General features: G+C 39.8%; 1 protein-coding gene across 1 annotated transcript; it reads left to right on the forward strand.

The window, feature by feature from the left end:
* LOC119742105 (gamma-tubulin complex component 6-like) lies at window positions 1–26773 on the forward strand. Its single transcript, XM_038218135.1, is given in 29 exon segments — window positions 1–173; window positions 2633–3006; window positions 3167–3297; window positions 3673–3770; window positions 4364–4451; window positions 4595–4651; window positions 5175–5336; window positions 6192–6334; window positions 6726–6933; window positions 7697–7998; window positions 9889–10074; window positions 11677–11768; window positions 12000–12139; window positions 13435–13584; window positions 14003–14084; window positions 14231–14319; window positions 14713–14828; window positions 15325–17144; window positions 17524–17692; window positions 18606–18747; window positions 19126–19282; window positions 20282–20319; window positions 21540–21672; window positions 22179–22233; window positions 23896–23995; window positions 24627–24688; window positions 25279–25478; window positions 26393–26452; window positions 26455–26773. Coding segments are annotated over 28 exon segments (5343 nt in total). The 5' UTR covers window positions 1–173; window positions 2633–2672; the 3' UTR covers window positions 26484–26773.
* Window positions 26774–27061: the final 288 nt, after the last annotated feature.

Genomic DNA, 27061 nt, shown 5'->3' on the forward strand with positions numbered 1-27061 from the left:
CAGAGTACAAGTACGGCCCTGGGGACGAGAAGGCTAGTACAGCCTGAGCGCTAAAAAGTGAAAAAGAAACAAGTGCACGGCAGCAAAAATAACCCAACCGGTAGCGGTACAGGACAGCAACTAGCTCAAGCGACTCTAACCAACGGGGCATAATTTCCTTCTCATCTTATTAGGTATATTGTTTTGGGCAGTTGAATTCGTCAGTGCGTTTATCTTCCATATGAAGGCAGCACTTATAAGAAGAACATTGTTCGCAATCTGTAGTTTTTCCATTGACCAGTTGCAATATGGATTACAAGTGAATGGCGATTGTGTATCTAGTACGGGCCCGGTTCTTAGTAGGCCTATAACTTAAGGGATCAAAATCCACTTTAAATTTTTTGACCTACAAACTAGTTGGCGACATTAAGAACATACAGGTATGTCATGGTCATAGATAAAGGGCAGGGTTTTGATTTTTTTGAGGGAAATTTGGGGGTAAAATGACGATGACAACGACAAAATGCAACACGAAAATAAAGATGGCGATTACCGCGCGATGTAGTCCCATAAATGTTACTGAAATACTGGACTACCTCCGTATATCTGTATATTCACTGAGTGAGGTAGTCCAGTATTCCAGACATATTTATGGGACTACGCGCGATGTACCATGAGCGCCCAACGAAGTCGTGCTGCACGCCACCAACCAGCCCGTAAACCGCATAGGAAAATCGTAATTTCTATCCCAAAGAAACTGTTCAAAAATTGCCAAAAAGGTGTCATTACATTGAGAGAAGGGAAAGAATGTTGCAACCTGATGCAACCAACAAAATTGGAAATGTTTCTCAGTCCCAGATTCATGTCTTATCATTTTTACAACTACTGACTTTCATTGAGATGATATATGAAGAAAAAAGCAACGTCAGGTTGCAACAAGCTTTCTTCTTCTTCGTCTTCTTCCAAGAACGTATATCCCTCTTTAGGAGCTAGAGCTCCCGAGGATTATCATACTGGATACGGTGCAAAGGGTGCTTTAGGTTGACTGTCCTTTTTTTAGTAATTAAAAAAATCTTGATTCTAATTTGATCGCAAAAAAGAAGGGCCCTACACTACACGATCACCCAAGTGAAGTGGGTATTTTTGGTAATCCTTGGGCCGTATTCACAAAACTCAAACTTAAGAGAATACTTGAGTCAGTCTTAAATCTGAGCACCCTGCCAACTTAAGTGGGGCGCTTAATTTGGGTATTCACGAAAGATCTAAGCACCCCACTTATCTTAGTGCTCAACTTAAGTGTTTAAACATGTTAAAGCAATCACTCTTGCTCATGCGCAACACATTTATGTAATAAACGTTTCATGCAGTGGTATTTCAATCAATTTGTGCGTGCTTCCTTAACATAATAATGTGCGTGCATATTCAGCGACGCAGTTTCCAAGCCCAAGTTAGCACACGGAAAATTACTGCGTCACATGCGCGTTCAACAAGATCGTCACGCTCATCGTATTCACTCAATCCATGCATTTTTTCCCCAATGTTTAGGTGTTTCAAAAAAAATAACAGTAAAATGTTAGCTTTATTTACTATCGTGTGTGAAACAAATTGTGATGGTGATTTATCTGCATTGTCTCCAGACTGGGACCTTATAAGTGCTGAAAATGATGCAAAAGAAGATCAGCACCCGATTTCATCAAACTCTTCATAACTTACGATGCATCGCAGCGATGCGACGCGTCGTATCTCTACGATGCGTCGCAGCTGCGACGCGTCCTGCGATCCATTTCACGAAACACGTCGTAAGTGCGACGCGTCGTAGGTGTATTTATAGCACAACTCGGTGACTGTTTTATGTCTTTAGTCAGCGTACAGTAAATAGTCGTCTGATATTCAACAAAGAGTCATCGGATCTCAGCTCGAAATTTGTTAAAACGTAAAACAAAATGGCGGCCATGCGATGCAATTTTGAAGGAAAACAAACTCTCATTGGACTGTATAGCTACTTTGAAATTTCAATTCTAATATTCCGGTCTAATTCATAATTATTCAATGAATTTTCTATTAACAACTTTTCACACATTGCCTCGGTATTATAATCTCGTTAATGTAATGTTTATGGCATAAAACTGGCTTAGAAATTACTCTTCTTATTTTGCGACGACCACAAGACACGTCTTAACTTGCGACGTGTTTAAAGCCGTTGTCAAGGAACTTACGATGCGTTCAACACATCGCAACTTTCGTGAAATGGAAGATACGACGCGTCGCGAGTTGCGACGTGTTACACGTCGTAACTCGAGTTGCGACGCGTCGCAGCGCTTCGTGAAATCGGGTGCAGGCCAACTGTACTCACTCCTTAGCCAGCAAATTTCTCCAAAACTTTCACCAACCAAATAAGAGATCTCATCTCTTCTGCAAATGGCATCTGCACCCGTGGTTTAACTTGGTTTGTGTTTTGTGGATTTCTCCTTTACCTTGAAATATTCCAATGTTGGATGTATTGAGAAGCCTGTTTGGAGTTGCCTGATTTTGTTATTCCCCTCAAGCTCTAGTTGCCTTAAATGGCACTTTGAGGTAGATTACATCTCTTGTTTGGTTTTTGTATTTGCAGTCTTTTATTTTTCACATTTTTTTTTTTTTTATCTATTCACAGAATGGAGTGACAACCTCAGATAAGAAGAAACCTCGAAGCAATGGATTCCATCACAGGGCTTTTTAATCAGCTTCTTGATGCTCACCTCAATAAAGAACTATTACGACCCCAGGTCAACCCACTCAATACCACGCTAGCTAAACACAGAAGGGCTCTGCGTGCATCATTGTATAAGACTCTCTTTGCTCACTTGAATGGACCCCTGCAGGATTCCACATTACCTGAGAACTTAAATGACATCAACGATGGGGGCATGGCTGCTGGGCTGAAGGAGAGTCTGCTTCAGATTGTCTTTGATATGAGAAGACAGAGGAAGTATGATGAAGCTCATCAGCTGGAGCGATTAGTGTCATCATTACCAGATGTTGATAACGGTAGGAAAATGGGACTGGGTTATTGAAAATTCCTGACCATCTCCACGTATCACAGGTCTCCAAACATGTATGTCTATGGTGAAGTCCAATTGCAATTTGCTCCAATTTTGTTACTAGAATTGATGGATTTACGTATGTCTTCATTTGAATCTGTGTAAAGGTCACCACTCTGAACTGAAAGCTGCCATTCAACTCCTGCTTGTCCTAGCTGGTACGGGTCGCAACCATCATGAGAAGTCACCTGTTGGACACAGTGAACCAAATCTGCCATTAGTTGGACCTCACAACAAGGTACTTGGTACTTTTTCTAGGGTTAGTCACAAAGTGCTGTTCAACAGAAGACCTGTCTAAAAAAATGTGTATCAGATTGCATACATATATCTAAGTATGGCGGTGCTGAAAATTAAAAAACAAAACAGCTTTGATTCATAAAAATATTGCTGCAGTTTTTTTCTTTGTTAATTCTATTTCTTCATCACCTAATACTTATGAAAAAGAGAAGTCCTCGCTTCCAATTCCTTCGCACTTACAATGAATCAAACAGGTAAGGAGCAGAGATTTGGGTTTAATAGCTCAAGAGTAATTTGTGTACTTGATCTTATCCACAGTGAACATACATGTACATGTATTTCCATTCCAATGATATTTTATAATACTTGTGTTCAGGATGAGCGTGCAGTCATTTTACCTTCTGGACCACGTTACCATGGTGACAGCTGCCATGTTTATAACCAAGGATACCAGGGCTACATTCATTACTCCAGGTTTGTACGTTTTCAAGGTTGGTTGTATATATGGAGTGCAAATTACGATACCTATCTCTGGCAATTACAGTGTCAAAAGAGGGCCTTTCTTGACGCACACTCCCCTGAATCCAACAAACTTAAACCTTACTTTTACATTCATGGGTTCAGATTTAACAACCCAAACAACTGTTTACTTTTTTTCTTAGGGTTTAAAATCCCATTTTGTTCATCTATAGTAAAATTTGTCAAAGGGGGTAAGGCTTTCAAGGGACATAACAGTTGCTTAGAATTTTAGGGTGAGATTGCTTGAAAAGCCATATTCATTGCAGTATTGTGAAGTTGGTGCTAGCTATATTTCATAGTCCCTAGAGGTATATTGTCCCAAGTTGTCCACATAGCTAGCCAGAAAGCAATGGATTTTTAAAAATGTCTACAAATGCAGTACGTCAGAGATTGTTAAAGTTTTATATATTGAACACTTTAAATATGCAAACTGATGTCTGGTGCATTGTTTTCAGAAATATTTTCTACATTGAAATTCTGTCCTTTTTACAGTTAACCTGACTTTTAGACCCCCTTTTTCAAGATTTACGATTTTGGTTTATGTTCAGGAACCTTTTTGAGGGTCAAAAGTTAGAAGCTGGTCAGCCATCAATTGACAAAGGAGAGCGTAGAAACTACAGCACACTTCAAAATAAGGTGGGTAAACTGCTCATTCATTGTATCACTAAACTTACTAAAAATTTAACAATTTTTTTTTTCATATTTGCTTCAATTGTTAAAAACTACAATCATTGCTCAGAAATTAATACTTTGTGATAAATCTCTATCCTTATTTTTAGCTCTTTGAAGCTGAACCTGGCAGGGACCTTCTTGGCAATGGACTTTTCACTCTGAAGGTATCCGTGAGAATCTGTTTGATCCTGGTTGAATGCTTACCAAAGAATTAGTAAAAACTGGCGTGGAAACATCTCTACTTTAATAGCAGATTTAATCAGTGTGTATAATACAGGAATGTTGTAAACTGTATACAATGAAAGTGTTCTTTTGGCCAAAGTTGTAAGTTATTTGGTGCATATTAAAGAGCAAAAACGGCTGCAGTAAAATCTCTGCTTTGCATTTTCAGTAAGTGTAATAAGGAAATTGTGCTATAAACTTGTTATGAAATTAAATTTTCTTGCAGGTATGGTTGTGTGGCAATCTTGTATAAAGCGTGAAATGTAGATCATAAATGTCACTTCACAAACTCAAATGTTCCCATTTCATTTGTTTGTTACTGAATGTTCCAAGTTTTATGAAGCAAACACAGTGTTTTAAAAAAATTGCACAGCATATTTGATAGCAATTTGTTGAAGTTACCTGATATCTTGAATTTATAATGAAAAGATTTGATGATCAGTTTGATCCCCTTTCTAATTTCAGGGTCTTCTGGACAACAAGCATGAGCGTCAGACAAGGGAGACACTTTTCAATGGTCTAACACACAGTAAAACCAGACAACTGAATATCAAGTTAGATTTCCCTGCGCTACCTGATACCACCAGCATGGACTTGCTTGGTCTTCACATACCAACTCTCTCTGAGGTTAGACCGTCAGAAGTACATTTATTATACAAATCAATCACATGTGTCTTCTTACATCAAACTTCTATATCGAGGCCAGCTGATGCTTCAAATCATTGAAAATGGAAAGTGAACTTGATGTTATAAAAAAATGTGCACTTATGTTCAGATGTAGGGTACCCAGCACCTCAATCCTTCAAAATCGTCTGACAGTCGTGCCTTTCAAAATGCATTCACCAATCCTCAATATCATCCTATTCAAACACCATTCATCCTCAATGCTTCAAAATGCTCACATGCTTCAACACCATTCATCCTCAATCCTCCAAAATGTGGCCTCGGGTTTCTCAAACCTCAATATCCTCCTAGATCAATCCTCCAAAATCCTCCAAAAACTGCCAGAAGGAATTTGGAGGATTGAGGAGAGTAAGGGTTAATGTTGTGATATGTTTGATATATTTCCATTTGTTGAATCTTGAGTTTTGAAACATGTTATGGGGTTGTGGGCACGTTTCATGAATACATTGTGATGAGACAGGTTTTCAGCTATGTCTTCAGCATGTGGGTTCACATCCAGCAGAGTGTTTAGTCCATTGAGAGACCAGTGAGTTGACACTATTATGGGATCAAACTAAGCTATTGTATCATGAAGTATCCATTGATAACAATGTTAGACCGGTACTGAGAGTCATATTCAAATCCAGCCAGAGGATCTTGGAGTGTTTTTTTGATTACAAAGTCAGTCATGTCAGTTTTTATTTTCTATAAGTCATGTCAGTTTTAATTTTCTATCAGTCTTGTCAGTTTTTATTTTCTATCAGTCATGTCAGTTGTTATTTTCTATCAGTCATGTCAGTTTTTATTTTCTTTGAACAGCCATCTGAAGATGAAGGTTTTCATGAATCTTCATCCCTATCTACTCCAGCAGTAGAGACACCTGTGATGAGACATGACAATATCTGGCAGAAGGCATTGGCATATCAACCCAACCGACACTATACATGGGAGACTATTGGCACGTAAGGATTGACTAATATCTATCTACTCCTAAAGTCTTCACTGCAACATTCCAGTATGTCATTCTTGTTTGGTATTTTTGCAATAATCGAGATGTTAGAATCAACCCTAAAATTAAAGGATTTTTAAGCTTGCACGTGCAATTCCAACATCATTGCAAGTATAATCTGGCCCAATTATTGAGAATAGCTTCTTTTTGCAATTTATTTCGTTTTCCGACGATCTGCCTTTAAGGTTTTAGTGCATTTAAAGTATTACTGCAACTGGAGTTTTGCTGCCTTAAAAAAATCACATCAAAGGAGATCATTCTATTTTCACAATGTATACAATATACTTCTTTCTTAATTTGAAGTTTTGTACCTGTTGTATATTTTTAATTTGACTCCTTCCCAGTATACCAAGAAACACTGAAAGGCCTTACCTCACAGAAGCTGGGTCGAAAGTGTTTGATGAAATGTACAGACTCCGATGCCAAGAAGCCTCGGTCTTAGATGCATCCCTGGAGCGCCCTCTTGTGATTGTTCTTGACCAGCATCAGCTGGTCCGAGACAGCATGTATGTGTTGCTCAGCGTGCCATCTCTGACATTTAGACTGGACAAGGTACTTGATTGTTTGGAGCCTATCCAAAAAAGAATGACATACTCTCTAAATTACTCAGACATTTTATTTATTTTGATGTATGTAGGACTGTAGATCCTAGCCACTTAACATTAATATTGTGTATAATGTCCCATTTTGGTTAATCCCCATTCTAGACAATTTGTTTTGGCGGAAATACGAATCCTCTAAAATACCTCACTTCATAAGAAATCACATTCTTGCACTTTCATGAGGCAACCTTTTTTTGTACTTGCATGATGCAGCATTTCACACATACAGTAACACAGGCTAGGCTTTCCCTCATAGGCTAGGCCTTCCCTCATTAAACCTTACAGAATCCTTCAAAACCTCCATGTGATTTTGAGAACCCGGGGGTTAGACCTTATTATATAACCGACATACAGATCCTCGTCATTTGATTGGTGGAACTCACATCACATGACATTCGTTATTGCTTCCATTCACGCCGGGCCTCAAAAAGTCCCATTCGCCCATGGGGAATGGGAAATACTATTGAACAGTTAGGATCATTCTTGTTCCATGGCGCGGTATTTGTGTGCAAATCGGTAAAATCTGGACTTGAAATGGAAAAGTCCAGATTTTACCTTGCGATAATATTCCTCCCATTCCACGCTGAGCCACTCAATATTTGTATACTGTCTCTTGATGGAACTGGAGAGATTCATGCTGATTCTAAATCCCATATCACAAGAGATAGGGTTTATTTATTCTGTTTTGTTTTGTTTATCTGTTGATTGAATAGGAAGCTCAGTGTTTTGTTGTCAATCCTGAAGTGTGTTTGACTGGAACCAGCCCTGGTAGCTTCAGCAGCCTACTGGCAGATCTAGCCCAACCTGGGACTGACCACTACAGATTGACCAGCTTTGCCCAGCAGAGGGCGCTAGACTCCACCTACACTGGTGGCCTAGTGTTGCAGGCATTTACTAGTGGCATCAGACGATTCCTGCAGTACTATCAAGCTGTTATACAGAGGGTGCCATCGAACAGTAAACTGACAGTGATGAGACTCAAAGCTATGTTCAACAAGATGATCCAGCAACTGAGGTATTTTTATTAAGGGAATAAATATGTGCTTGGCTGGTTTTAAACAAGTATCTTTAAGACCGACTAGGGGTCTGGAGGCTGCCCATTATCCATGACAGGAGTAAAGAGTTTAAAACCAGTATGTGTTTTATCAACCGTTAAAAACCACCCACGTGACGGGCTTTCGACCAATAGGAATAGGTAAATTGCCTTAGGTATTTATGAATGAGGGGATAATAGCGAAATGGAGCAGTTACCTGTAATGTATTAATCCTTTTCTTCAGCTGGGGCCATTATAGGGGACAAGGTCCCTAACAATTTTTACACAGTTGTGATTTCTCAATCACAATACTATCTCCATTTATAATTGGTCAAAACAAGTTGAAGAGTTGACAAAATTCCAACAATTTTGTTCATTTTTTATGCCTGGTTGCTATCCATGATTGCACCATTGTTCCTAAGAATAGAGCATGTTTCCTATATGAAAAAATCTTTAGAAGATTCTCTAAAAGAACAGTTTTGGGAATTTGTAAAACAATTCCCTCTTTCAAAACACTTTAACTGGTAAAACAAATCAGATTGAATAAATCTTGTGTCATTTGGTGACACCCTCTGGAAAAATAATTGGAAGGCGAAAACAGTACAAAACTCAAACTTTGTACCCAGCTGTATTGAGGAGCTACAGTGTTAAGCTGTTATCTTATTAGAGACCCTTCAGACCTCAAGTCTCGAGGACATACCATCTAGTCATGCTAGTACTGTTAGTGTTACTGTATCTGATAATTCTGCAACACATCCTTCCATAGATACCTAGGTGATCTGTATGACTGCAATAACTAAGCTAGGATATTATAAGATGGAATTTTGCGTGATATAAATCAAATAAGGTTTTGCCCTTCACCGAAGTTTAAGTGGTAAGACATCTGCACTAGAAAGCAGGAGGTCGTGGGTTCGAGTCCCACCCCAGTGATTTTTTCCAACTTTCACTCGGGAGGTAACACACTGAGTATACAGTGTTCAAACGTCGGTGAAGGGCAAAACCTAATTTGATAAGCTAGGATACCCATAGGATTCCTATTTCCTCAGTGTGACGCTGCTGTCATACCTTACAGCGCCTCTTTAGCTTAAAAGTTTCTTACACCTGTTTCTGGCTGGCATTCCAGAGTCACACTGAACGAAAATGTGCGTGTGATTCTAGTTGACCTGCACTGAATTTGGTTGCAGACAGGTAAACTTTATATACTTAGTTTACATTGACTGGATTCTGCAGGTTTTTCTAATGATGTCAACAGTCAATCTCTCACATGTAGTGTCTTGTAATTGTTACAAATGTTGAGCTTCATTCTAAGCATCAGATTAATTTACTTCAGTGTGACTTTGGACCGCCAGTCTAAAATGGATGTTGGACATCTCAATTAGTAAGGCCAGGCCTGTTCTAAATGCTGTGTTGAATTGAGCTCTGCAGTAGCTTGGCTAAACACACCAGTTGCTCTAAACATTGAGCAAAATGCATCCAGAGTAGCCTGCCATTGTTAAAATATTTTTTTCAAGCAGTTCAGTGCATTTTCTGCAACATCAAGTATTCACACCACATTCTCTCCCCATGATGCGGACGTGAGGTGGTTATGGTGAGCATGCGCATTCCTAAAGTGTTTTTTCCAACTTCGAGTTGAATTGAGTTCGGCATGACACTGGCACGGCATTTAGAACAGTGCTGTGCCACTGCCGTTTGGAATGATGATAGCATGGCAGACCCAGTCAGGCCAAAGGATGGTGCTGTGCCGAACTCAATTTGCAGAGCCGAATGGTTCTTTTTTGAAATCTCGACAAGTTAAATTTCGCGCAGCAGTAGCATGGCGGTAAGAACAGGCCTCGGTCTGTCTCATGATTTACTCACCCTTTCTTGTCCAGATATCTAGCTGATCTGTGTGGCTGTAACCACCCTCTCAACACTAAACCAGGAGAACCAGGCGACTCATTCCCCCTCGGTATCAAGCTGCTATCCTACCTCTATGAAGAAACCCTAGACTGCAGTCTTCAGGATAGATACCAGCTGGTCTTATCCTTACTCAGGAGTAGTTGTGGACCGTATCTGATGTGAGTTGAAAAAGGCTTGACTTCACCAATGTAGTATGCAAGTCTTGGGACTTCAAATACTGTTTTATTTCATGCTAAATACTCCTTATTTTGGCCAAAATTCTTAGTTTCTCTTTACTCATAAGTAAAAGTAAATAATGCTTTAGAAGTTGAGTCCAGATTTGTTGTCATTACATTTTTATTACAATGAATTATGAAATAAAACTCACAAATCAATATATTGTAAGTTAATCAACTTCATAAGATGTCATACACATTGTGTCTTCCTTTTGTAAAGAAATGCCTGGAAAGTTAAATTAACACTCAAAGCATTAGCAATAAAGTATAATACTTTACTGTTTTATAAGAAAACCTTCAGCCTTCTGAGGTAGGGTAAATCATATGTCATTTGTGTATATTTTTTGTTTGAAGCAACAAGAATGCTCAAAATCTAAAGAAGAGTGCTTAACAACTAACCTGATGAACTGTTAGCTCTGAATGCAATATTCAAAAAACAAGAAAACAATATTCTAGGGATCTTGATTTCAATTCAACATTGCCAAGTCATGTTGTGAATTGGGCCCGAATCCAGCAACTGGGACATGTTCTCATTTAGTCGATTGCAGCTACGTGATGTCGCGCACGGAACCGACGTACCCATTCATGGATTTGCCGAATTACAAACCAACTACTAACGGAAATTTCCAAAATTGCGTCACTTGACGCATCTTTGGAAATGGCCTTCTTTTATTGTTTTCTTAAAAATGACAACATATCAGAAGAATAATTTCACAGGGAGTTTATTGCCATCTCCATCTTTAAACCAAGTAAGCTTTTCAACAACAATTTCATCAGTTTTTTTGGGGATAGCTGCAACTGATCTACTCTACCTTTAACTTTTGCAGATGCATCAAATAATAAGGGAATAAATGTGTGCTTGGGAGGTTTTAATCACTCTGTTTAAGACTGCTTGGAGTCTGGGTGCTGATAATTACCCGAGCCGAAGTCGAGGGTAATTATCAGCACCCAGACTCAAAGCGGTCTTAAACAGAGTGATTAATACCGACCAAGCACATACTTATTCCCATTCATAAATACCTTTTCTTTCAAAAAAACCTTACATTTTCAATCAATAAAAACCCACGATTTTGTTCAACAAGTTCACTTCATGTTTTTTGTAAAACCCCTCTAGCTAAATAATGGAGTGTCCAGCTGGCGAGTAAGATGTAAACAACTCCTTATATGGAGATTGGCGCACGCGTTGGGTGTACTGCGCAATGTGGTGCAGAATGTACCTGGGGCGTTACGTTGTGAATTTAGGACTATAAAATTCTGACTCACTGGTAGTGTTGCGCATGCCTACGTGAGGATTGTGAACGTTCAACCAATAAAATGGTAAGAAGAGGCACTGGATTTTTAGGAGTCCAAACTTCCTGTGACACTAAAAAAGTGTTTAAGACCAGCTAGCCATGTCTTTATCATCCGTTTAAGACCGGCCACGTGACGGGCTCTCGACCAATAGGACTTGGTAAACTGTCTTAGGTATTTATGAATGTATTTTGAAATGAGCCAATTTACAAAGTGTTTATGTTCTTTAATAGCTGGATTATGTGTTTGGCACAGGTTTATCCAAGACTGGGTTTTTCATGGAATCTGTCGTGATGTCTTTGGGGAGTTTCTGATATCTGTAAGTGATGAATACCTTCACTATCGAGGTAAGAATCTTGGCTGTTTGTTGTTATTAAATTGCTGTGGTTATTACATGCTATTATGTTTTATAATTTATGGTATTAACTTTGCATTGCTAAAACTCTAGAATTACTGCAACAGTTAATCATTCAACCACTTGCGCATAGTTGTTGCTTGTTTTAAATGTTAACTTAATTCAAGTATTAGGAATAATTGTCTTCGCATGACTGTTATTTATTGACACTATTTCCCCTCAGATAAGCATTACTGGACTCGGGGATTTGTCATGAAGTCAGACAATGCTGAAGAGAATGTGCCATTGTTTCTCAAAGATCTGGCATATGACATCTATGTCTGTGGGAAATCACTGAACTTAATGCGCCTCTGTTGTCCCGAGGTAAATTGTTTCATTTTTATTGCCTAAGTGCTAGAGTGAGTTCTTTGATTCTTTAATTGCCTTTAGACTATTAGAAATTAATTTCTTCCAATAGAACTTTTTGGATTTGGAAGGCATCATACTTGTGTTGTTGACTTCAGCAGGGTACTAGCAAAATACTTTTAGCCGGGTTAGGATTAATAGAAGAACATTGTATCACACATAAAACTGTGTTTCATTTATCTGCATATACTTTATGTGTAGGATAAAAGAACAAACCATGATTTCAATAGTTTATCTTCATATTGTCAGGAATGTTTCCATACCATTTGGAATGTTGCTTTTGATCGTATGAACCGCTGTTAAGTTGAGCAGGAACCATACAGCTATATTAAATTACTAGAGCGCTAACTCGGAGACGCTTTGAAGCCGTCCTGGGTGCAGACATTTTGAATTCATGTGCGTTTTTGTAGAACATAATGAAATTAGATTGATTGAATTTTGAAAGTGTACTCTACATGCAATGCGCAAGTAGAACATATGCAAACAACTTAAGCGTGTCATTGACGTTTAAAAAAAACGTGACGGCAAAAAGCATCTACAGCGAATACGCGCACGCGTTGCACTGTTTGCGTAGAGCAAAATGACACGTTCATTTGCTGATCGTGCGTTTCGGTTTTGGGCGTATCGGCTTCGATAACGCACCGGTATTGAATACAAACACAAATATGCAAATAGCCGTACAAAAGCCGTACAAAATTTCTAGGTTTCCATAGGTTTGTGCACAAACATGGATGCGCCCAGCAGGCATTACTTTGTACACGAATTTAGCGCTCTAGTAATCTAATATAGCTCTATGGCAGCATCACAGATTGCTTACATAGGGATGTAAGTCCTTCATTTGCCTGATTACAGGCTTTTTTCAATTTTTAAATAACATACGGACACCTTACACGTGTGTATACGTTTCCTGTATACCTCACATTTCAGGCAGAAATATCAGAGTTCACTTACCTCCCTGTATATGGGGACAACCGGGGTGTCCATTGAGAATAGCATGCCTGCCTGGCTCAGACAAATTGTGAGCCCTTTTGGGTCTTCTAAAGCCCGGTTCATACTTCACGCGAAAGCTTGTGCGAAGCGAAATTCATGTCGTCAACAATGGTGGACGCGCTTCGAATGTATCGTTGACGTCACGAATTTCGCTTTGCTTTCGCTTTCGTGTGAAGTATGAACCAGGCTTAAGTTCGAAATTTCTCCTTAGCTTTTGTGAGTTCTTTTTTTTGTATTTTTTTTCCCACAAATCTTTTTTGCAGCATTTTCTGTGCAATCCCGGGGTGACTGTTCCAAGAATCAGTCTAACTTTCTCTGCAGAAGAGTTAGACAACTCAGCTAAGAGAACAGGGGTGTACATCAGTCACATGCAAGCACTGGCCAGGCAGAAAACCATCTCAAGACAAGAACAGGTAAATACCTTACATTAAGCTTAGACTGAAATTCAAATTAAAGATTGTGTGAAAAGAAGACTGTAACAACCTCCAACACTGTTGAATTGTGTTCAATTCCTTATTAACACAAGACTAAAATGCATTGATATGATCAGGTGTTAAAGATATGACTAAATAAGACTTACAGGGTTTGCATTGTGGACTTGATCAATGAATGGGAGGTTTGCAGTAATACCATGTGAATGAAAGAAGAGTTGTAAGGTTCAACTTCTTCTTATACCAACTGGTTCTTCTCAGAACCACACAACTCACTAAAAAAGATTTAACAGGACTGTTTTCAACTTTTTCTGTTTTTTATTCACGACATATGTTGATATTCTTTATAGCAGCTTCTCAAACATGACCTTTTTCTGATATTGTCAATGTCAATGTCTAGGAGCTAATAGATTCTGAAGCAAGACAGGCTTTAGTCAGTCAAGCAAGAAAAGCAGCATCCGCAGAGCTGAAACGACTCCAAGGTAAAAGAAAAGACTTAGTAGTTCATTCCTGGCGTGTGTTAGTGGGCAACACAGTTGTGGTACCATGCATCAAATATTCAGCAATTACCCTTTTGAAAGATGTGTTCAACATAATGCAACTTTGTACATTGCTTGTTTATTATTAGATGCGATTCAGGAGCAGAGAAATGTAGAGGATGCCAAGAAGAGACAGGAATTTCAGCTACTCAAAGATCAAATGCAGAGGGATCTTGTGGTAAATTGCATTTTGCTCTGTCAGAATAAAAGTTAGTATTTTCTTGTAAATTCCAGTCTTTTCTGAACTAATAGGGATCATGAAGCTAGCATTTATCTCCAATTCCATGGCATGCAACCATTGAGCATATTTCCATTCCATCCTAGATGGGATGCAAGTCCATCTCATATTGCTTCCCAGCTAGTGTCGCTACCCATTTAAATTTCTGGATGGTGAGTAGGGGTGAAGTGGCTTGACGAAGGACACGGCAAACAGCAAGCAGCAGGATTCGTACCCCTGACCCTCTGATCATGAGTTGCAAATCCAAACCATTGGGCCACGCATCCCATTGGCATTCAGTGATATGTACTTAATCATAATAAAAAAATTGAATATGGTATTGTTTTGTTTCAGCGGCGTGCACTAGTTGAAGAGACAGAGAGACAGGAAGATATTGAGAGGATGGATGCGCTGACTAAGAGGGAAGAAGGCGAAGCCAAAGCTCAGTATGAACTAGAGCAGAAAGTCAGGTACATTGCTCAGTGCAGGTTAATAATACCTTGAATGATGAGGAGCTTTTATCCAGTGGCTATTGTACATGATCCAAGTTTATAGGATCACAGTTTTGACTTAAGACACAACCCCACCTGTCCCTCTCCATCCTGGATAAAACCAGACTTACGTGCTCTTCTGATAATTAGCATTTAATGTTTTTCTCCCTGCTGATAAATTGAAGAAGGAAAAAGTATTTTTAAAAGAAGAGAAAAAGTACTTTCATTACTGTTTGATCTTCCAAAATACTGTTTTCATTATGTACTGTGCTCTAAGATTGATCATAAATAGTTGCTGGAGTTAGAACCAGAAACCAGTTTTTGGTTTAGATTCTGTATGTGCTCTGTGATGTTTGTGTCTCGTATGGTCTGACTTGGATTAGTCATTCCCTACGATTGTCACTCATTACAGAAGTGACATTTGTGACATTTATGTTTGATTTTGTGAAGAGTTATTAAATATCTGTTAATTCAGGGAGGAGGTGATCAAGTACTATGCTGGACTAACAGAAGAAGCAGCTGCCCGAGAACGGAAGGCCCTTTGGCGTGTCCGCCGACATCAGCTGGATCAAGCACGTGTGGCATTCCTTGTGAGAGAAGAATCTAGAATCAGGCAAGAACTTGCCGACAAACAATCAGCCTTGACCACTGCTGTTGATTTGGACGGTGAGGTTAAAGAGGTGTCAGCGGCCATCGAGGAATCAAAGGGAGTGGAAGTCACACTTGCAAGTGGGATTCAGACAGAAAGTGGAATAGGCCAAAACCTTGAATCTCTTGGAGCGACAAGTTTGCCTAATGATGGAAGTGATGGGAGTCGGTTGTCTATGTCACAAGAGGCTCAGGCATCACAGATACCAATGGAAATGATGATACCTCAATATGCAGCCATGCAACATGCATCTGAGAATCCTGTCAGAAAATCAAACCAATCCGAACAGGCACGTGTTGAGATCAGAGGGGACACAACGAGTTGGCTGATCAAGGTTGGAACTGATGAAGTAAAAACTGGTGGAGTCCCAAACGAAGACATAGAGGCTACGCTTCAGATGGTCAGTCAGGGAAGCAGTGATGGTAGATCAGCCATGCCAGGCCCCGTGAGGGTAGCGCCACCAAACATCATGGATCTCTCCATACAAGACTTCCTTCCCAGAGAGCATGTAGAGGATGATGGTCTAGAGATGGCATCTTCAAATGATGCAGATGTTGATGATGTCCTGATTCAGATTGGATCCAGTCTGCCATCTGGGGCATCAAACATTCAAGTGCCCTCGCAGAGTCTACCTACCTCCAATGCTGTAGATGACATGCTGGGATTACCATCTTCCACAGATTCTGCATTAATTGTAACATCACAGGCTCACCCCTCAGACTCAGTTGCTGGTGCTATCCTATATTCCCCTTTGACAGGAGTGGAGCAGTCTGTGCGTGCTACCACAAGCACCCGTGGGGGACCTGCTGATTCACATTTCAGGGTTGGCTATGAATCAACTGGAATGGAGATGAAACAAGTTGCTAAAAGCATTTATGGGCATGCTGGGGACTCATCATTAGGTGACGTCCTGTATCCTAGAGATGATAAGACCGGGCCTGGGGTGACCTCAACTGGTCTAGATGTTCCATCAGTGCAGGACGATCCAAACCAAGAGGGGACACCAACATGTCCCTCTGGCTCTGCGATCTCAAACTCCGCATCAACAGTAGAACAGTCCATATCAGCAACTGTAGCCGCACATGGCAGGCCTTCTGATGCAACTGTACAGGGAGTTCATCTCGGCCAGCTGGGAGGGAAAGAGAAAGTGAAAACAAGAAGTGCTTTTGGACATGCAGGGGATTCCACCCTAGGTGATGTGCTGTACCCTGCAGCTACACAGCAAACTCCAGTTGTACTGGATAAGGATTTGGACAGTGTGCTGCCTGTTGGCCAACCAGGCAACACCAGGCCGGAGGTCACTCAGACAGAGACACAAGTCCGTGTAATATTTAAACCTCCAATTGGCCATGCATCTGATTCCACAATACAGTCTATGCTATACCCTCATGATGGACAGACAGCAGGTGTCATCAAGCAGCCAGGGAAAACTAACATTGTTGCTGTACATCACGGGCATCACCCATCAGACTCTACAGCACAGAATGTTATATATGGTAGAGGAGGGAGTGGTGGACTGAAAGGTGATGAGATGGACACACAAACAGTTGACAACACAGACAGTGGGCATCCTACAGAGGACAAGGTGGTCATTCTCTGGACTAGTCAAGGGGTGGAACCATTACAGGATAACTTTGAAGCCCTTGGTAAGTTACTGGAACAGCATGCAGCAATTTACAAATAGTTTAGCTGATTTGTGCTGTATCCTCACTGCTTTCCCAGTGCCTTTGAGAAGACAAAAGTTCCCGTGCTTGCAGATTACTTGAACCCCAGCTTAGATAACATCTAAAAGCTGAGAGTGCTTATAATATTCCACTAGAAACACCATTTTATATTGAGAATTGCTAGGTGCTATCAAATGAGAATGCATGTGCTTGCTTGAATATTTAGCATGTTTAGGAATGACATATTCTAGTTAAAAATATGTTAAGGGATCACAGCATGTTGCCACTGCGGATGAATCCAATTTAATTGAGGAAAACGAAAACATGAAAATGGGACATTGTTGTATTTTTCCCCCTCTAGACAAGCCACCGATGCCCGACCTTCTGTCCAACATTGGTTTCATGCCATTGTCATCAGAGATAGGCGACTATGGCTTACAGGCTGCAGAAAGTGAAAGCATAAAGGCTGTTGAGCTGCAGTCATTACCTATCATCATGAAGAGATCAGTCACTACTCCACTCTTGGCTCAGTAAGTTGTTCTGAATACTGTTTATCTTTGCTGTCAAGGCTCAAGGCTTTTAAACAACTTCCATCTTTGGATGAACTAACATTAATGCTCAGTCAAATATCTTGTGATAAATGAGGATTTCTATTTTGCTCAGTGGTGTTGGGGGTTGTTTTTGCCACCATAACCAGAAACATGTTTGATTGAACCACCACTGTCAATCACGCAGAACCACATTGCGCAGCGCTATACAATCTTTGTGCAGGACTGAAGTAGTTAAAACCCTTAACCCAGAAATGAAAACAACCCAAACATATATTTTCAGAACAATTTAGTGTGAGGGGTGTGATTACGATTGTCCGGCGTGTGAGAGTGTGAATTGACTCTGAGGCGTGTGACACTGGTTATGTCTGTAAATCCCACATAATCTGATGGACTTGTGTTTTGAGTTGGATATGGCTCCCAGCGGTCACATACCTCAGAACTAGTTCAGCTGGTTGGTTCTTTGTATTGGATTGAGTAATAAATTATCCTTCCCTTAATGTATACAATTTTATAGAAACAAACTGGAAGAAATACTCATGAATGAAGCAACTGGCATCTTTTCTACTGTACACTTTGTGTACATACTTGCCGTGGGTACCTAGTTTGCTATACGAGATTCAAAGAGAATACAGCCAGTATAGATGTCATTCATGAGTTACCTCTCAACAGTGAGGGAGACTTAAGTTGGGCTCTTGAATGCATAGTTGTGTTGTGCCTCCCGCTTGTGTGAAGACACAAATACTTTGTAGACACTCAAATGAAAATAAGCTGTGCATAAGCACACAAACCTGTCTGCATATGCTGTGTGTCTCATACACACACAGCTCTCGCAATAGAGTGCCTTCTACTATTCATGCTTCCTGCTCTTCATCTACTGTTTGTGTCCTCACAGAATTAGTTTGGTCAATCAGAGCATTTTGGACTACTTCATGGTGGAGCTAGGAATCAGCAAGCACTTCAGATCTCTCCGGAGTTTCTTGTTTCTGGAGGATGGGGAGTTTGGCCAATCACTCTGCGACCAGCTCTTTGACAAGGTTGGTCACTGAATATGCATTGGACTTATTATCATACCGCAATTCTAGTAAGCAATTGAATCACCTAGTCATGACAGGGTAACAAATGTACCTTATTTTTTTAGTAAGGGTGTTATAGCAATGCCATTGTTGGAGCAGATACACAATATTGAATACACTGTTATTGAAATAGTTTACTAACCTAACTCCAGTTTAAGAAAGACCGTAAAGATTGTGTATCTATTCATATTGCCGAAAACATAAACATGATTTACTGTTCATGATTGTGTAAAAAATATTAGATTCACAGAACACCCATCAAGTACTGTTGTTTTCTGACTTTTTCAATAGCATATTCTGTTTAATAGAAATGTGAATATTTGTGTTTTGTTGTGCCAGCTTTCTCAAGGAATGAGACCCAATGAGTTACTGACACCCATCGTCCTGAATCCAGTCCTAGCTAGGGCCATTCAGAACTCAGCCAGCAGGGAGTCTCAGTATGCTAGCAACCTGGGCTTCAGCTTGAAATATCTCCCACATCACTTCAAACCAAATGGTCAGTCATACTCTCATTTTTTGTTTTCCAACAAGGCGTGGTTGGCCTGATGTACACAAACATCTGTTGGAATTGGATTCAGCCGCGTTACTTAGGTGCAGGTGTAATTGCTGATTGTTGGTAAATAATTAAGATGCAGCCTTATTTCAACATAGCGCATGCAACCAGCAAGAAGTTATCATGCCAATTCATGGCGCTGCTAACTGCAGAAATTTGTGCTTATGATCCCCATTTTGTACTGACTGCGCCAGCAGACAAATTCTGTGCTAACCCTGTTAGCACAGAATCCTCAGTTTACGGGATGTATGCATGCACAGAAGCCAAATTCTTGGCTAACACGTGAAATACGCTTACCGTAAGCATGGAATTTTCTGCTTTAGTAAGCATGGATTTTTTGCTAACTGTATGGAGAGTCATGAAATTGGGCCCTGCTCACCCAGTGCTGTTGCCTTCAATTTATACAATCAGATTTGATCAGCAAAGAGCCTGAACCAGAATCTGAACCCAGATTCTAATGTTTTAACCTACGTCTAAAAAGTTTCAACCAAAATTTGGCATCAAGTTGTCCAAATGCTGTTTTAACAAAGGACAGATTATACTTTTCAAAACTTTGAGAACCATTCTCACAACTTGTTTTATTCAGAACCACCTTTTATTTACAGAGTAAATCATTCTATGGCATGGAGTACTCACAAACTTACCACTTACGTTCCTTTCCTGCATGTAATTTTCACATCATATATTAGTGTTTAACTGTCTCATTCGGCCACCATTAGTACTGGATTTATTTTTTGTGTTCTGCATCCCTATTCTAATATAAAAACCCTGCAGATGTAATAAAAGATGTTGAAATTTATTACTCAAAGTGGATGTTATTATTTTTTAGAAAACATGTTACCCAGCCCAAGTTTTTTTCTAATCACAAGCTATATAGATGGATGTGGTCAATAGTCCTAGATGCCTCTCACTTGTTACCTGATCAATTTGTTTGCTCAACAGCTATTGATACATTTGATTGCTTGGAGCTACGATACAGGGTAAGGAATGTGGCTACCAACAGTCCTGGGGTGCGTTCCACTGATTCAAACGTGTTTGCAATCCTTAGCCAGGCCTTATAAACGTGTTAACCCCAAATGGAACAAAAATGTCATCGAAAAACTGTTTTAGAATTATGGCAGCCTTTTTACCAATCCTACGAGTGTCACTGATTGATAGCAATACTCAAAAAATGTTCCAGTAGTACATAAAGCTACATTTTACTTGTGATGTTGGACCGTTGAAAACAGAGACAATTTCAGCCCTGACAGAACCACTATGTTCATTGCGTATGCCTGCCATTTTAAAAAACATAGCTAAAAGCTCAGGAAGACTGTTTGTCTCGGTTGCTTATACATGTATGTGAAGCGATCAAGCTAAATGAGTCGTTTGTCGACCCCGGTCAAAAAACCTCTTATTACAGATTTGAAAAGAGCACAATCACAGCATTACTGCTGTGAAAACCGCATGCTGATACCATCTTTAGTTCAAAAATATGGAAGTCGGAACACCAAGAGATGTGATGAAGTGATGTGATGAAGTGGCCCTAATTTGGCCTGAATCTCCAAATGAAAATTCCTGACAAACGACTCATGTAGCTTGATCGCATCACATATTTGCCAACACTGATGGCAAACAGTCGATGCCACTTGTGCAAATGTAGCTAACATTGGCAAGGATTAGCATTGTTCACGTAAATGGAATGCACCCTAACTTCTTTGTTGTCTTTGTAACAGATATAATGAGATAATGTACAATTAACCCTTCAGTCGCTTTGCCTGTTACTCCTATACCACTCCAAACTACCTCAGCATTATATGGTCTTATGGATTCATCAGGAAATAAGCACATTGTAGTACAATGTAGTACAGGCAGGTACCGGTCCATTCGACCTCAACTTTTTTTTCACTTGCCAGATGGGCTACTGAAACTGCCAGAACTCTCCATTATTTCAAAGACCTACATATCTTGACCTTGGTAGCATCTGTACCATTAGAAACTCACATAGCATAATACAAGCAAATTTACTTTCTTTTCGTGGGAACTGTCACAACTAACATGTGGTAAACACTTAAAAGGCTAGTTTTTGATCTAGCATTGAAATGCTTTTGCCTTTTTAAATGAGAATTAAATGAAAGACCATTCACCCTATATTTTTCAAGTGAGGACTTTGTAGCACTTTGGCTTGGACCTCACCTGTTTTGCATGCTTTCTTGACCAGGTTGACTGGCCTTGTAACATTGTCATAACGGATACCTGCCTGGCCAAATACAACCGAGTCTTCTCCTTCCTGCTTCAACTGAAGCGCATCTCATGGGTCCTGAGGGATATCTACTTCCAGCTTAAGAGAAGTGGTAAGATCAAGCATGTCCCTGACACAAAACACATAACTGTTACTCCATAGTAAGCATGTACAGCACACTCACGCTGATGCTTAATGGACTCTGTGCAGATGTGCAGGAGTACCACCTGTGTGGTTACAAAGGGAGAGTTGGGGGAAACCACTGGGAGGAGCATTCAGAAGCATTGTCGATTGCACCTCATGCTCACATGCTGCGGGTTTGGGCACATTCAAGATAAATTTAAACATGTATGCATCGAGCGAACTGGTCTGCATGTGCAATGTATTTCTCTCATTAGGGCTTTCGAAAGTGGGAACAAAGCGTTATCAACAGATTGTATATGGCATCCATATATTTCTTTTTGTGGCAGTTGACCTTTTTTACTCTCTGTGTAACCAGTTGATGCCGTTGTGCTGACCAGCCCTAAAAAGAACATTTAACAGATGTATTAGGGTCCTTATGCCCTTCATTGTTTTTGGTTTACATGAAATAATTTTGTTTTTGTGATTACTTTACAGCCATGGTGAGCCATGCTGATAACTCACCACAGTTTCGGCAACTGCAACTGTTCAGGTGAGTTTAAAAGAAAGATCTTTGATTGTTTTCTGTCCAAAGAAATAGACAAGAGTATTTTGCCACAGAGAAAAAAAATATTTATTGAGTACGTACTTTATCATCTTGTTCAGTTTCCTACCAACTGTTTCCTTTCCAGTTTCCTTTTCAACTGTTTGAGAACTTGTATGAAGCTTGAAAACTTAGTATAGACTAATCCGGCGGCAGTGGCACCAGCCTCACAGAGTCGCACTCAACCAATAGGGCTACCAAAATGTGCATGCGCCTTGCTTTTAGATCGCGTGTGGCATACGCAGGAGCGTGGCACCACCACAAAATTTTGATTTTGGCAAATTACACCATATCTTAGCAAGGGAGATTTTTCATTAAACTTGGAATTTTTTTTATGGAGTGTTTTTTTTATGGAGTGTTCCTTTTGGTCATAATTGGTAACACATGCTGTTCTTATAACAATATTTGCTTGTAGAAGTCATATTAGGCAAAAAAAAAAGTCTTCGGTTTCTGGTATGGAGCTTACCCCAAAAGTGGTGCGGCGACGCAGCTTTTTTTTTTTTTTACTCTTTTATCTTCTAATCTCGGCTGATGACTGCAAATAGTGCCCAACTAAATTTAGTTCAAAATCTATGGGAGCCCAAAGAGGCCTCATAAAGCTTATACTCGATCGTAACTCATCTAAAAACACATTAAAATTGTGCAGCAGCAGGATTCCAGTCAAACCAGTGAGTTTGGCGGTTTTGAGACATCATCTTACATTGAAAAAAAACCTTTTAAATTTTGCCGACGCGCATGGCTACGGTGACGCGCGCATACATCTTATAGTAAAGCTTTCACACTGTATGTAGTTACAATAGTTTTAAAATATATTTTTTTATGATATTTGCTTAACAACTATGCATTAATCAAAGAATGTTTTATCCCATTGTATTGAATTGTATTGTATTTGTAATGTATTGAATTTGTATGTTTGTAGTCATTATTTATTGTATGCAGGGCCACCAATGGAAACCAGTTTTAAACTGTTTGGGCATACCCTGGGTAAATAAATGTAATTAATAAATAAATAAATATACTAGCAACAGGAGACTTTTTAACTTTGAAACCGTCCATTTCAGCTGATAACACTGTTTGTTATATTGTGTGCTTGAGCACTCTAATTTCATTGGTCTAGGATGGCCACGTGTCTGGACCATAGAAATGCATGTCACACACTGAGGGTGATATCGCAGTGCGTTCATTGGGCACGTTGCCCATGTGTGTGGGACGTGCTCGCTCGCTAGCTTTGCGCAGTGACAATTGCAAGGTTAAACGCAGGCAGGATATCAAAACCTTCAGTTATCACAGGTTACATCACAGTGGTTTAATTTATTTCTCACACAGTAAGTTACAACCATTTATCTTTTTGAGTTATTAGCAAGATATAACAAAACAATTGTTGACTGCTGTGATGTGGATATGCCGTTTTAACCCCCTTTGGGGTGCATAGCATGCTCAACTTTGCTTCGGGTGCCATGTGCCCCTCTGGTGTTAAAATCATCATATCTCACATCGCAGCAGTCAACAATTGTTAATTGATACTAGAAACACCATGTTTCAAAAGGAGCATTATTTTACAGGAACTCAAGCTTATTGTTAAGGGTTGTCTTCTTTTATTTGCTACTTTAGACATGAGATGCAGCACTTTGTGAATGTCATGCAGGGGTATGTGGTGAATCAAGTCATCCATGTTTCTTGGGAAGAGTTCCAGAGACAACTAAAGACTGAGGTAAGCTTTTACAGTCAAACTAAACAAAGGAGTCCTTTTAAGTAAATGGTTCACATCAGTTAAAAAAAAAAAAAAAAAGGAATATGGAAGGCTACTCCAGTTTGCAATATATCTATACAGGTTTTTTGATGCCAAAGTAATAAGACTGAGCTTAATCCTTGACTTAGTTTTATTTGTTTCTTATTTATCCTGGTAGCCAGACCAATGCTTAAGCGCTGTCCTCCCTCAGGAATTGAGAGTAGAAGAGAAAGAAAGTTTCAGGTTAAGAACAGCATCCCCTTTATCCAACCAAAAGTAGCACATGCTATTGGTACATGTATATTTTATCTTCCACCCTCTTGATGTGCTAAACAAGTGCAGGAATATGCTTGCATCAAGTTGTGTTATACGGCCTGCCGCTTTGATCAGATTTGCTTAACTGATACAGTATTAATTGTTTCCTTTTTATTATGATGAATGCAGGAGTGGTTGTAGCCAGTTAAATAAAACAGGATAACGCATAAAAGTTCTCACTGGCTTGATCTCAAGTGAATTCGTTTCAAGCAGGGTTTCTTATAAACATTTGCTTTCCATATTTCCCATAATTTATTTAAATCAGTTGCTGGTGATAATGTTTTTGTTTCTTTGTAAGGTGTATAACCTTGATGACCTTCACCAGAAACATGCCGAGTATCTCAACAAGGCTGTCTTCAGGTATTCATTTTAATTATCCTCAAACCCTTCAATCCTTTTTGTTAACATTTTTAACTAGCCGTGATTGCAAGGCTGTTTATATATTGTATCAGCTTGCATGCATGACTGGCGGTAGTTTACCCAGCTCCACATGCGGTGAAAACCTGATCCGCTGTATGCACGAAGCCTGCAGAGCATACTCAAACTACACCACATTATACTTGTGCAGAAACACTGTATTGTACAAACTGTCATACTTTACATAACTCTCGAGGACAAGGCATTGTGTTTCCCTATGTCCCCATAATATATCACTCTCCCATAGACCAAGCACACAAACTCATGATCGAGGACCATTAATGCTCAAGGACACTTAAGAAACTGTAGTTCTCCCTTTGTCTGTCTGTCCTTGGGGTGTATGTAAAGTAAGCACAAGCACATGCACTGCCCTATGTGGGAGTCGTAGCCTTAATTTAAATGATGGTAATTGGATGGTAATTCATTGCCCCCTTAACACCTACATCTTAACCCAAACATGGAAAAAGCAGACACAATCGCCCGTCCTCAAAAACACAGATGTTAGGTTTGTCTTTCAATCTGTGTAATTTCAGATGCCTTCTGAACAAGAAAGCTGTTCCTGTCATGAAGATCATATTAGACATCTTGTGTCTGATCCTCAAAGTCCGTACACAACTTGTTGCCTCCTCCTGGGTCTATGACAAAGAGACAAAGCAAGCCTCTCATCCTGGCTTCCATACCATCAAGATGTCTTACCTAGCCTTCAAGGATTACTCAGAATTCCTCTACAAAGGTAGGCCAGAGTTGTCTTAGTTTCCCTTTCTGGAAGAATTCCATATATGGACATCACTAATTTTTCCCTGCAGTGACCTATCAGCCACCAGAACACAATAACATGTCCTAAAAAAGTCAAATTTAGCAGGGAAAATATAACAAGTCGGTAATTGTTTTGTGTACGGTAAAACTGGCTCCACGCACGCAAAATATAAATTGCTGTATGCAATGCGGTAATCTGGTTCCCAGACCAAATGATGCCGACTATTGATGTTCAATTACCGACTTGGTGAATACCTTTTCAGTTTGGTATACAACACATGGGAGTATTTTGAATCGCTAGCAAACTCTATGCAAGCAATCTGATTGGTTCAGATTCCATAGTGCATTCTAGGCCGCCACGGAGGATCATTCCAATAACTTCGAGGGTTTGCACATTATGTTGTGTAACATTACAAAAATCATTATAGGACTTGCACGATTCAAATAAATCAAGTATATTACAATGGTACATTTTATTTCAATACACAATTGGCCTAGCTGATGTATTGGTTGTTAAACGTCGCCAGATCTGCAAACGTGTCCCCGACATATTGAAAAGAATTCCCCATGCAATGGAATGAATGAACCCTCATTTGCATAGCGGTGCGTGATTGGATCTCACCGCAAAAGTACACTGCATATGTATTGCGCTGCACGAATTTATGAATAACGGTCCAAGAACGTAATGGTCAAGTCGTTAGATATGTCGCAACCGCAACTTGTATTGAAACCACAGACAGACATAATAAACGCAACCCGCAGGTCGATAACGTACTAGTCTTATACCAGCCGTGTCGATGGAGTTCGACTGAAGTCAGGGACAAATACGATATGCTTCCCTGAGTTACACATTCCAAAATCTAATCCTTGTACTTTCTTGTTTCTACCTAGTGGTTGCCAAACTGGTCACACGTGGATACCAACCCCACTTGGAGGAGTTCATGCTGAGGCTCAATTTAACGACTTTTACAAAGACTCTTAGTGCTTCAAATCCAAAATATGCCAGAGGTGGTCAAATGCAGTTACTTTTTCTTTTCTTTTTTTTGAGCTGGTGTGACATGTTTCCTGCAGTCAATGAGTGAGACAGTTATCTATGTATTTGAAATCTTGTCTGATACAAATCTTATTGAGAGTTGGTCATGCCAAGTACACAAGTTCCGTACAACCAAAACTTCCACGTTTAACAGCTAGTGGTGGCCTACACAATCAAGTCAAACAAAATTTGAAGTTGAAATACTTTGAAATAAATAACCGAGTTCCATTTTACACTGTTTGTAACTATAAAGTAGGTAAGACATTGCTTGATTTGATTTAGTATGGCAATTGCCAGACCTCTGCCTGAATGACATACTTTCTTGTGGTTTGTGTCCTCCCCCCTTAAAAAGAAGTGCTGTTAGTGCAAATTAAGTGCCACTGGAATAGTATTGTTCTCCGTTCAGTTTTATTAACTTGAACTGAAAATACCTTAGTCAAAACGCAACCTGTTCCTAGGCCATAAGTGTTACATGTACATGCATGCAGGCCCTTCATGATTTATCTACATTTCATATTTGTGGCACT

The sequence above is a fragment of the Patiria miniata genome, unplaced genomic scaffold (assembly GCF_015706575.1).
Source record: "Patiria miniata isolate m_02_andy unplaced genomic scaffold, ASM1570657v1 HiC_scaffold_11, whole genome shotgun sequence".
In the NCBI taxonomy this organism is placed as follows: Eukaryota; Metazoa; Echinodermata; class Asteroidea; order Valvatida; family Asterinidae; genus Patiria; species Patiria miniata.